The sequence below is a fragment of the Strix uralensis genome, chromosome 5, assembly GCF_047716275.1.
Source record: "Strix uralensis isolate ZFMK-TIS-50842 chromosome 5, bStrUra1, whole genome shotgun sequence".
Taxonomy (NCBI): Eukaryota; Metazoa; Chordata; class Aves; order Strigiformes; family Strigidae; genus Strix; species Strix uralensis.
Window position 1 is genome coordinate 16,563,815 of NC_133976.1, and position 12,841 is coordinate 16,576,655.

The 12,841-nt window shown below is 46.0% G+C and overlaps 1 protein-coding gene across 2 annotated transcripts in view; it reads left to right on the plus strand.

The window, feature by feature from the left end:
• The first annotated feature begins 236 nt into the window (after positions 1–236).
• SLC2A13 (solute carrier family 2 member 13) overlaps positions 237–12,841 on the plus strand; it is a 166,796-nt gene continuing 154,191 nt past the window's right edge. For both annotated transcript variants that reach the window (XM_074870009.1, XM_074870010.1), the window contains exon 1: positions 237–1,010. In XM_074870009.1, coding sequence (XP_074726110.1) covers positions 461–1,010 — 550 coding nt within the window. In that variant the 5' untranslated portion in view covers positions 237–460. The remainder of the gene's footprint in view (positions 1,011–12,841) is intronic.

The window sequence follows — 12,841 nt, forward strand, 5'->3', positions numbered from 1 at the left end:
GCGGCCCGCCAGCCCCGCCGCTTGCCAGCACCTCCCGTGAGGGCGAGCGGGCGGGCCCGGCGGCGTCGCGGCGCTCAGCGCGCAGGCGCAGCCCGCGGCGCCCGCGCAGTGCTGCGCGCCACGGCGGAGCAGGGGCGGGGCGGGGCGGCGGGGCCCGCCCCCTGGCGCCCGCCGGGCCGCGCTCGCCGCTGTCCCCGCCCGCCTCCGCCTCCAGCTCCGCCTGGGCGCTGGGAGCGGCGGCCGCGGCGGGCAACTTCCCCTCAAGTCTGTCTGGCGGCGGGGGCACTATGCGACCCGGCTGAGCGCGGCCCGAGAGGGGCGGGCGGGGCGAGGCGAGGACAGGCGGCGCCAGCAGCAGCCGCAGCAGCAGCCGCCGCTGCCGTAGCCAGAGTCGCCCGGCAGTCGCCCGCCTCAGCCCGCTGCCCTCCCCGGCCGGGGCAGCAGCCGCCGCGGCCGTCCCATGTCCCGCAAGGCCAGCGACAATGTGGAGTACACGCTGCGGAGCCTGAGCAACCTGATGGGCGAGAAGCGGCGGCGGCAGGCGGACGGGTCCGCCGGCTCGGGCGCGGCGGCGGCGGGCGAGCGGAGCCTCATCGCCGCCGAGTCGTGCTCTAGCCTCAACAGCGCGGCGTCGGGCGGCGAGCTGGAGCGGGCGGCGCGGCGGCAGTTCCAGCAGGACGAGACCCCTGGCTTCGTCTACGTGGTGTCGGTCTTCTCCGCCCTGGGGGGCTTCCTCTTCGGCTACGACACCGGCGTGGTGTCGGGGGCCCTGCTCCTCCTCAAGAGGGAGCTCAACCTGGACGCGCTCTGGCAGGAGCTGCTCGTCTCCGGCACGGTGGGCGCCGCCGCCCTCTCCGCCCTGGCCGGCGGCGTCCTCAACGGGCTGTGCGGCCGGCGGCCCTGCATCCTGCTGGCCAGCGGCCTCTTCACGGCGGGGGCCGGCGTGCTGGCCGCCGCCCGCGACAAGGAGACGCTGCTGGCGGGACGCGTGGTGGTGGGGCTGGGCATCGGTGAGTGCCGCCCGCCCCGACGGGCTCCCCTCCCGGCCGCTGCGGCGCGACCGCGTGTCCCCCCCAGCCCCCCCGCCCAGCCCGAGTCCGGCTTCCCGGGGGGACCCCCGCTCTTGCCCCGGCGGGGGAGACGCTCCCCTGGGAGGCAGGTTTCCCCGAGCCTAAAAATCGCCCGTCCACAGCACGTTTATGTAAGGCAGCCCGCGAACAAAAGGGTTCGAAGTGCTCGGCTGCTGGCGGGGGAAATGCGTAAGTGAGCTGAGGTCAGGAGAGGGGTCTGCTGGCCGTCGCGGCGGGGTGTGGAAAAGGGGAGAGTGTGTGCCTGCCCTCCTCGTTTTTACTTACAGGTGGTGTAGTCCTAGCCCGTGCTGGGGAGAGCTGTCAGCGTTCTGTACGAGGAGAACGGTCTCGCATCCCTTCTGCCAGTTTATCTTTAGGGTGCTCTGTCAGTGTCCACAAGCTCACACCGTGAGCTTTGCATTTGACGAGGTTCTGGGTAGTCAGGGGAGAGAGGGAGGTCATGTCTGTCTTTCTGAACTGTAAATACCTCCGCACGGCTTTGCTTTTCATTGGGCACTAAAGGAGTGTTTTTGGGACAAAATGAGGTAGTAATCTTTGCAAACTGAACACGAATTGCTGCTCTTGGGCTGCCGCCTTATATGCATTGCATAACTTGCAAGCAGTAGGTTCTGGTAAAACTTTATAGTTGTTCCAAAGAACTTGAAATGATGAGGAGTAACCTTTTGAGACAGTTTTATGCCGACTATATCCTAAATATCCCCAGAATTTTCATTGCTCTTCAGCTGCCATCCTGTCAGGCAGTAATTTGAATTACACTCATCATCCAAGATGGGCTGTATGAGATTATTCAGAGTCCTTGGACTATAGTGTGTATAAAGAAACCCCAAAAAATCAGAAGAGGGAAGTAAATCTTTTACTGTGATACTGCAGCCCTTGCTATCTAAAAGCATGAGGAGAAATTGAGGATTAGACTTGTTTTCCTTTTCATAGCAAAGTTCTGTTTCTTAGCCATTGAATAATTTTTTGAATTCTCTGGCTTCTTATAGACACACTTGCTGTGATGCAATTTGTGGTCTTACTAAGGAAAAAAAGTTAGTGAGTCATAATAAGGGCTGTCAGAAATAAAATTGACTCTATCCTTGAGAAGGCTCATGCTGATTTCCCTGTACAGTAAGGGGCATCTTCAGGGTGAAGTTTTCCTACCTGAAGTTGGGTGGTTGTTTTTTATTTTTAAATGTTACCTCTGCATTTTTTTAAAATCAAGACTTCAGACTGTAGGATGTTGGTAACATTTGTTACAATGTTCAGGAGACAAGAAACCTAAATTTGACTGTGAGGTGGCAGAACATGTATTTTGATGGCAATATGTAGTACATATGTTTAGTGGTAGATACTAAAAATATCAAATTTGACGTCTTTTTGTGTTTGGAAAGCTTCTCATGTTCTTTGTGGACCGTAGCTGGTTACATTGACAACTTCAGGGGGAAGAGAGAAGAAAAGATGGTGTGCTTGATTCTTGTGTATGTGTGTCTTGTAGAGAGATACATAGGCACGTTGGAGTTGTCTTACAGTGGTGCAAATAAGTGACATTGATATTGTCGGAGGGATGTGAGACTCGGGGCTTAAAAATGGAAATTGGGAGCGAGGGATTGTTCTTTCATACAGCTGTAGATCTCGTGTGGTCTGGGGAGAGGGATCTCTCTTTGGCCTGTTTCCACCTTGGGGACAGAGATGGTGGTTCTGCTGGGGCTCTGGAGAGCTGAAGTAAGGACTGAGAAATGTTCTGAGAATTTGGAGCACAGAGACACGAACTTATATTTTTAAAAATACGGTATTTCCTCCATTTTATTAAAGGTTGCTCTTCTTTATGTGATGGAGTTTATGACCAGAAACAAAGCATTACCTTAAAGTGCTGTGACTGAAGCATCACAAGAGACTCCAAGAATCACAGAGTCCAATCCTAACAAGGTTTATTTTACAAAAGAAAAAAATGTTCTGGTTCAAAACTGTTCTCATACAGCAAACTGCAACAGTCTTTCCATTAAATCCCCCACCAGAGGGAGCCTGGATAATTTCATGAAGGCATTAGAAATTGGTGGAACTTTTAACCAGTTTATTCCCTTTCTTCTCCTGGAGCCCTCTGACTACCATTTTACTGCCCACAGTGAGCCAAGAACTTGCTAGTGTGGGTGTAAGGAGGTCACTCAGTAACGTGACGCTTCAGTGACAGTGCGAACTGCTGAAATGTAAGGGCATGATGGTGTAGTGTTATGAAATGCTTTCCTACATGCAAACCAGTAAAAACTTCTTAACTCTGTATAATTTTGTACGTTTTTGAGGTCTCTGTAGCTCTCTGCCAACTGCACATCAAGGGATCTACTCCAGAAATATCTGTTTGCTTGCATTTAATAAATGAGTTACTGTGTTACGGGCAGTACTGTGGTGCTGTAAGACAAGATGCAGTGATAGTTACCTATGGGACTTCGTTCTGCCCTCGCTGGTACAGGGCGGGTCTGTGTTGTGTCCGTGTAAGAATATGGCCATTTTTCTTGTGACTGTGATTTATAAAGGGCTACAGTTAAATTTTCAAGGATGAAAAGCACAGGATCTATGCTGAAATGAGGAACATCTCTCACTTGTCTGTCTTGTGTGTTTCTTACCATTTTCCATAGAGCTGTTTTGAGACAGAAAAACTCTCCTTTTCTGCCCAGCAATTACAGGAGATGTTTCTGGAAAATAAAGACCTTCTCTCAAGGACAAGCCAAGTCCTCTTACTGCAAATGTGGAATAGATTTTTATGGCTGGAAACAGTTATGTTCCCCTTCCCCCCCCGCAGTGTAAATACAAAATACAGGGAATGCAAAAAAAGAAAACTATGTTCAGCATGAGCTTAGAATATGCTTAGATCTCTTCAGATCTGAATTTCTAAATACATAGTTCATGACAACTTCAGGCAAAATGGATTAAAAACAAGACTATGGGCATCATTCCCTCCCCCCCCCCCCCCCCCCTCCCCGCTGCCCTGTTCCTGAGCATTGCTGGTGTCTCTGACTCTTTAGGAATTTGGCTGAGCCTGAGCATCAGGAATGCGACATTTGGATGGATATTCATTACAGCAAATGTGGGCAAAATTCAAAGATCAGGAAATTGGATTGCATGTGCTTGGTAGTGCTTTTTATAGGCTTAGCTAGGAAAGATGTCATTGGTACAAAGCGTATTTGGACCTTTTGCATCTGATAATGCTAAAGGCCTTAGCCTGATGCTGAAGTGTAACCAACCACACTTGGTATGGGATTGAGGGTCGACATAGGTTTGTGTTGGCTCCTGTGGTTTGCATGCTTGGCAGGAAAGCTGGGTTCGTCCTACCGAAGTCTGAGGACAGGCTGTAACTGAAACACCAAAAGTTAGAGCTGGATGTAGCCATAGGTGAGAGCTAATTCTGAAAACTGGCTGCCATGAAAAGGGAGGTGGAGAGTGAGTAAACACTGGGTCTAAAAGTAATAAAGACTAGAAAGGATAATAATAAATAGCTATGTTTGCAAAGTCACTTCTTTCTTAGACTGTAATCACTCCAGTGTCCTACTTTTACAATCACTTTGTTGTCTGAACCCATTGGCCAGATGTGTTTCAATGGCTTGCAATTCTGCAGTGGAAGCAGTTTATCCCGTCATCTGAGGATGCTGAAGGTTTTAAGCCTGCAGCTGATGTACATGGGTGTTGGCATGGTGTTTCAGGTAGTGTGCTGTTCACATCACTTTTTCAAGAACATTTATGTACCAGCTGTGGAAGAAAAGCTGTTCAAGCTATGCAGAGTTCAGAAGTGACAGAATTAAGCTTCCTTGTGCAGAGTTGATCTCTATCTTAACACACAATCATTAGCTGGATGATTAGATTCTCCTGTCTTGTTCGGCATGCAGAATAGATGGTGCTCAATTAATGATCAGCTCTTTAGCATTTTTTTTTTCTTCCTCAATGTGTGGCTTAGGTGTTACTTAATGCACACACTACCCAGGCCCTTGTGAAAGCAGAGTTACTTCTTAGGACTACGGTGTGTGCGTGCACTCTGTTACTAGGTCTGCAATGCAATGGAGACCTGACTGGTTAGGTGCCTTGTCTTCTCTCTGACCCCTGTCTTTGCTGGTACGTGCTGTATCTTCACAATGTGAGCCTACTGCTCAGTGCTTGCTTTGTACTCAAAATGTCTGTAGTATTTTTTTTTTTTTTGAAAGGCTCTATTTGAATGTGACATATGTAGTGTTCCTGGTAGCATCTTTTTACTGCATATGTAGGTCATTTTCTGAGCAGAGGAAACAAGATTGTACACGGAATTAGGCAGGAGTGAAAAGCACTGGCATATGGTTCAGGGCTCCCCTGGTGGGACTGGCTTCTACTGACAGTAAGGTCCAGTAGCAAATAACAAAAATAACCAAATTTAACCAGAGGACTTGCATAATGTAGCACCAGGTCTTTAATATCTTTATAGTGGCTAAGTAAAGGTCCACCACATCAGCTGGAATACCGTGTATACTCTGCAAATGTTGGAAAATAACTGGTATGACCTGTTGCCTATTAAAGATGAGGCTATGTGTGCTGGGTTTTGTGGTTTTTTTGTTTGTTTGTTTGTTTTTATTTAGTGTACTACTGAGCTTTTTCAGGTGCTGTGTATTTTTATCTTGGAAAAAATTATAGATTAATCTCTTCCTTCCCCTGCCCCCGCAACTCCCTGTCTGGAGACCTGGACTGGGAGCCCAGAGAGTTGTAAAGATTCTGTGGTCCCCTTGGGTTAAATTCAGGTGAAACGACACCAAACGACTGGTTAAAATGTTTTACTTGTGGTAGAAACGGCTTAAACTTGGAAAAGGATAATAAGCAATGTAGACTCTTTATAAATCTATAAGAAATAAAAGAAAGGAAAGAAAAGAAAAAGAGAGAAATAGAGTCAAAGAAATCCAGATCACCACCCAAGGATCCAGTGTTGTCTCAGGTCTGGTGGTGGTGGGTGCACACACAGCAAAGTCTTCTGTTGCCTTTTAAGTTCATCTTATCAGCTGCTTAGCATACTAGACAAAGAGAGGCAAGTATTACACGAACTCATTTCCATGAGAGATGGGAGCATGGGTTCTGTGCTTGTATTGAGGGGGAATGGGATACATTAACCCCTTTGTCCAATTGAGTTGATGGTGGTCGGTGGTCACAATCTTTCCCTACCACTTTTACCTTTTCCTCAGTTTTTGTTTCTTTGGCAATTATCCAGTCATTAGCTCCATCTGGTGTCAGTGGTTCACCTCTCTTTTAGCTCTTTGAGGCTATAGTCCTAAATTAAGGTGTAGGCATTAACCCAAACATATGGTTTTACTCAGTCTATGTCTCCTCCCTTCGAGGCTTATCTAAGGAATTTGGCTATACGACTGCAAGAGAGCAGAGCTGTGCACCCTTCCATACGCTCTGCACTTCCCTAGGCACATAATTCATTCCTTAGACTGATCACAAAGGACACAATTTGCCCTTGAGGTTTTCTGTGTCGATGAATGAGGCATCAATTCCTTCAGTTCCTTACACCCACCATGGGAAGCACTAAAGCTTCAGTCTGTTTTTATAAGTGAATGTCCACCAGATTTTTTTTAAGGAGTTTATACCTTTAGTACATTTGGAGAGAAAAGTCATCCTCAGCCCCCAAATACTCTGTGCTGCTTCTGGCAGATGCTTGTAATTTTCAATCCAGAGATTCATAGGCTGTTTTTCCCTCCAGAGACAGTGGTTTGTTAGTATAAGCTTGGAGTAGGGATGGAAGGGAAGGGAGAGTGTTGTGGTCTGAGTCCAGAGGGCAGCTGAGCACCACACAGCAGCAGCCGTTCACTCACCTGTTCCCCGCCCTTCCTTGGGAAGGAGAAAATGAAGCAAAAGGCTCAGGAATAGAGATAAGGACAGAGAAGGGTGGCTCACTCATTATGGTCATGGGCAAAAGACAAACTCGTTAGGGGAAGAAAAAAGAACATCACTCTTAATTCAGACACTAACAACAACACAACAGACAGAATGGGACAGTGAGAAGCGTTATCACATCTTAAAAACACCTCCCCCCACCCTTCCCTTCTTCCCCTCTCAGTTTTGTTCCTGGTATCTCTACCTCCTCCCCACCAGTGAGGCAGGGGCAGGGGATGGGGGTGCAGTCAGTTCACCTCTTCTTCCTCCAAGGCGGGGGAAGCACTCCTCTGCATTCTTGCCCGTGATCCATGTGGCTCCCCTGTCACGGGAGACAGTCCTCCATGAACTTTCTCTGGTGTGGGTTCTTCCCATGGGCTGCACCCGTTCCCATGCTGCTCTGGCATGGGTCACCCCTCTGTGTTTCAGTCCTCCCAGCACTGAACTACAACAGCAGGGGCTACTTCTTCCTTCAGAGTCCTGGCCTCCTTCATGCACAGCTGCCTGCTCCAGTGTGGGGTCCTCCACAGGCTGTGGGTGGGCATCTGCTCCACTGGTGACCTCCATGGGTGGCCGGGGGGCAGCCTGCCCTCTCACCATGGCATACAGGGGGTGTCTGCTCTGGTGCACCTCCCCACCTTCCTTCCTCTTTCTTCCACCGACCTCAGTGCTTGCATAGGTGTCCTTCTCATAACTCCCCCTCAGAAGTCCCAAACCCCTCCCAGGTTCCCCTTTTTAAACATGTTATCGCAGAGGTGTGGCCACCGTCATTAATTGGCTTGGCCTTGGCCAGAGGCGGGTCCAACTTGGAGCTGGGGGAGCTTCGAGAAGCTTCTCACAGGGGCCACTGCTATAACCCCCTCCCCTGCTACCAAAAACCCCACCACACAAATCCAGCACAAGAGACAAATAGCCACTTTGTTGGAATTGACTCTTGTACTGCCACTGTCCAGAAGTGCTCACCCAGGATCTGTAGCTACTGACATTACTGTGTGTGCTCAGGGTTGGATCGCTGCATGTTAAGAGCTTAATCTGTTCTTGTGCAAAAGCATCTGGGAGGATACATTTGCTTCTGTCTAGAGCTGTGGTCTTGTAGGGTACGAGGTGTACATTAAGATGAAAAACTATCTTTTGAAGTCCTCTAATTTTGTGTGCATTGGATAGAATACATAGTGCTATACTCAGTTCACTGTCATGTCAGCAAGCACTGACTCCAGTATTGTTTTGTCTGATGGTATAATACAAAAAGATCAGCAATTTATACATAAATATTGCTACCTTTGGCAAATATTTAGTGACCATTTCACAATAAAGTATTAAGCACACAGGTATTTCTAAGAGAATTTTTTGACCTTTGATTCTTCTGGAAACTGTTTAAAGTTGTAGAGGTGGTGCTTCCTTTTTTTTTTTTTTTTTTAAAATTTGTTTTTGGCTTTTTGCTGTTGTTTTTGTTTAACCTAAAAACCCAAAAATTCTCATAGTTCATAAACTTTGAAATTGGTTTTCAGTCTCCAGGAATCTTGTAAAATAGTTTCCCATGTACTTGGTCAAACTGTTCTATCAAAACATAATTCCTGTTGTATTTTAAGTATTCTTGTTCATTTTGGAAAAAAATATAAGGCATCCAATTCATATGTGACATAAAATTGAAACTTTTGTGATCCTTTTAATCCTTATAAAAAGGCAACTTGAGGGAAGCTTGCAGTGTTAAATACAAGTGTTCCCTTACTTATCTTGAAAAAACCATGTGGGCACCACAGGTGGTCTTATTTTCAAAATGCTTTATTTGCTACGGGAACAAGAGACCAGTGGCATCCACTTACCATGATGTTACAGATAGCAAATCATTCAGCTGGAACTCTTGGATTTGAGTGACTTGTTTGACTGAAGCCTATACCAGTCCCATCAGCAGAGGCACAAGGCAGGACATCTGAGGACAGTCCAAGCAGCAGAATCAAAGTGCTAGCTACTGTCTTCTGCTGTGTACTGTCAGGATATGCACCCAGTTTTTATTCTGAGCATGCTAGTATGGACTCTGCCAATTGTACCCTGAGAAGTAATGAGAAAAGTAAAACCACTGAAAGTAGATGCTGAAAAGGGAGTTTTTAAATTATCTTTTTTTCCTTATCTCATTATAAGTAGCCTTCAAGATGCAGCTGTATGCTCTTAAGTGGGTTTTTATAGAATATATAGTACTTCAAAATACATTAATTTATTTTAAAATGTATTATTTTAGGAATCTTATGGATTAATCCATGAACGTATGGTAAGCTCTTGGGTTGTAAATCCTACGGAAGTGCTGAAAATTGATGACTTCTACTTAAGATGGCTGGACTCAAACTAGATACTGTGGCTGTGCTGCATGCTGGTACTATGTGGTTATAATGAGCATGATGGATGACTTTGCAGAATTGTTTTACAGGTCTTTGTTGGTGAAGAATTGAGTTTTTGTATCTGACCTGTACAATCAGCGTTGCTGGTGTGAAGCTTGGGAAAAGGCTGGGTCAGGTGGGACAGTCGTTGGAGTTGCTGAAAGTTTAAAACCAGCAACTGCTGAAAATCAGGGGAGCAGACTTTTCCCTTTGTGTGTTTTTTTTTTTTTTCCCCCAATGATTATGCCAGTAGCAAGAGAAGCAGTTATTAAATGTGTTGTAGAGATCTTGTGCAACACAGCTCTGGATGAGTGTGTAGTCATTTCACTACTTTAGCAAAACTATCTTTCTCTAGGTCTGATGATGCAACTTGAATGCAAACTCTTCTAAAATGTATTGTGCTTATGGTAATTGAAGAAATTAAGCTTTATAAAACACTTTCCTGTTCTTTCCATTTCTCATCTTTCTATGATTTCTTGGATGTTTTAGACATGTGGCTTTATTCAAAACAAATGCCTGTTCTGAAGGTGAATTTTTTGTAGGTCGTTTCTCATTTTGACTGTTTATACACTCAGTTACTGAAGTTCGGCTTCTTAGCTCAGGGAGTCTTCCTTAGCTCACAGAGGCTTCCTCTGCAAGTCCCTTACAGATGTACTGCCTGTGGATGAAACATCATGCCGTGACCTCGGAGCCCCCCACATGTGGATAGGCCATGGCATGCTTTCAGCCATGGTGTTAGCAAACGTGTTCCTGGCTCCTCCTTGCTTCAGTCTCTTATTTGGGTAACTAGCAAGGGTGCCTGCCTCTTCTGCAACTGGGCACAGACTTTCTTCTCATGTTCCTGCCCTTCAAGCAGCGAATCCTTGTTTTAAGTCCCACATGTGGCTTAGGGATTGCTCCTGGGTTGACTTTCCTGGGAGTTCAGCCATCTCTTCATGTGGCCGTTGCGTTAGTGGGCTGACGCTGAAGCGGTTGTGTGGATTTAAAGAAAAAAAGAAAAACTACGTTGATTGATACATGCAACTTTTTACCTTGGGCTTGTCTTTTAGTTGTGCCTCAGGGGTCTGCTCCCTCTTCCCCTAGAGATAGCATCTTCCAGTTGCATATATTCAGAAGCTGTCATCCCAGCTTCTCTACTTGAACTTTTCCAGTGGAATTCAGCAAGGGAGCAGCTCTCTGGAGGAGGTTTGCCCTCCATGACTAATCTGAAAGGCTTCTTGCCTTTCATTAGAGCTGATGTTTTCCAGAAACACCTGGCACTGACCTTGGGGCTCGTCCTTTGCTAGTGAGAATTTACATCAGTGAGCGTGTTCTACTTCTGTTCCTGAGTGATGAGGCAATTTCAAGGCAAAAAAATTTTCCAGGCAGTGTGGAAATCCCCGGCGATACCCAATGTTTTTAGCACATGGGCTGACAAGCATTCTGCAAGGCTGAATGGTCTTAAGGGAGAAGGGACGTTTCCCGGGGAGGCAGTTGCTTCACACCTCAAATCTAGAACTCTCTGGACCCTTTTCAACATTGTATTTGTTAAGGTCTGAGTTTTCACAGGTCTCATGCCAACTGGTAACATTAAGGAGCTCTCTAATCTAATCAACAGCCAGCCAAGCACATCCAGCTGTATGCTTGGTTCTTTCTGAGACAGTAACGAAGTGATTGTCGATCTCCAGATGATAGACACAGAAACAAAAGATGCTAGATATGTTGGAGGACCTGCTGTGTAAACAAAAACATGTATCCAAAAGTAGACTCACCTGGCAATTGCCCATATTTTCATAGTCTAGAAAAATTAAATCGCTTTAGAAACCTATACTATAAGTGGGAGCCTTAAGGGAAGAGTTTTCTAACCTTTTCCCAGAAGTGGGAATTTCTGCAGGCTAATGTTTTCTGTCTTGGACAGAAACAAGAAGTAACAGCCCTTTCGTTTCCCTTTTCTTTTGGTCAGGACCCTCCTGTGCATGGTTTTCTCCACTGTTGCTTCTCTTGCAAGCTTTCAGGGAAGCAAAACTGGTAGCTGTGGTTTGAATTTGCCTGTAGACATAATCGCTTTATGAAAAGAAGATTCCAGCAGCTGGAAGGAAGTATTAAGTATGTCTTTGCATTCAGCCTCAGCTCTTCTTCTTTTCTGTTGTACTCTGCAAATCCAGTGGAATGCCTTCTAAGTTGGAAAGAGCAGAAGAGCCTGTGTGGTGTTACATGCATTGTACTGCTCATGCTATGGGGTGTATGGTCTTGTATATTGGGGACGTGTTCCAGTGAGCGTTCCTCTGAGAGAAATATCCACTGAAGTGATCACTGGCACATGCCAATGGAAGAAGGTCTTCCTGATTGCTTATAAGGTCTGATTTCTGATTGCTCATAAGAAATTCTGTCCTATTCCTTCTTTCAAATACTTGGTGTGTGCCAGAATGGCATAGAAACCCTATGAAACCTTGAACAATCGACCTTTCTTAATAACTTCTGATAGTTTTCCAGGTATATTTTTGTAGTTTTAGCATTCCTACTCTTGGTTCACCAGGTAAGACCTTTGAAGTTAGGCCTACTTGAAGGCACCAACAATTTGAAATTTAAATCCATCATGAACTGATTGCACCCCTAATGAATAGGCGGATGTAGGATTTTTGGGCTGGGTTTTTTTTTGTTTGGTGTGTGTTGTTTGTTTGTTTGGGGTTTTTTTTACAACCTGTTGGTTGTTGCCGTCTGACTGTCATCTTTTCTTCATGCTCAGTCATAATAACATGAAGGTGACCTTAAGTGTCATTAAATGACTTCATGTTGTTCAGCCAGGTCTTGCTGTGGCATCTGTCCCACCTCAAAGGGCGAGAGAGGAGCAGAGCTGCAGGTATTCCTCCTTTACCTTTTTCCTAGTGCAGTACCAGAGCAGAGCTGCTGTGCCCAGAGGACCAGGAAGGGAGAAGGAGCACTGGTGCCATCCTCTTCCCATGACCTGCGATGCAGTTCAGCCTCCAAAGCAAGACCAGACCAGCTGGTGGAAACAGGGAGCTCCTGTTCTCATCCCTCTTTTTTTCTTCCCCTAAATTACCATTGATTCTTGTCCAAAGTATGTAATACTACTATGATACTTGGTAGTTATCTGTGATTCTGTGGGTTTTTTAACCAATATTATGAAAGATTCAAACAATATGGCCCATTACTTTTTTACTGCTCTAATCCTGGAAGAACTGGCAGTGCTTAACCTGGAGAAAATACAGTTGTTGATTTACTGTCTCTTCAGGTGCACATTCAGAAATGGATAGGCAGTCAGGATTCAGTAATTTATTTAAGGAAGAGTTAGGTGATCCTGATGCTGAAGACAGCTATCTTATGAGTATGTTGCAATTTTCTCTTGTGCTGCTGAACTGGCAGTTGTAGCATAGGATTCACATTCTGCGATTCAACAACAAAAATTATCAGGGAATTACGGAAGGAAAAAAAAAAGCTGCTATCTTAAAAGTGCCCAGAGAAAATTGGAAGCAAAAGCTGTGTATTGAAGCTAACAAATATACTTAAATTACTTAT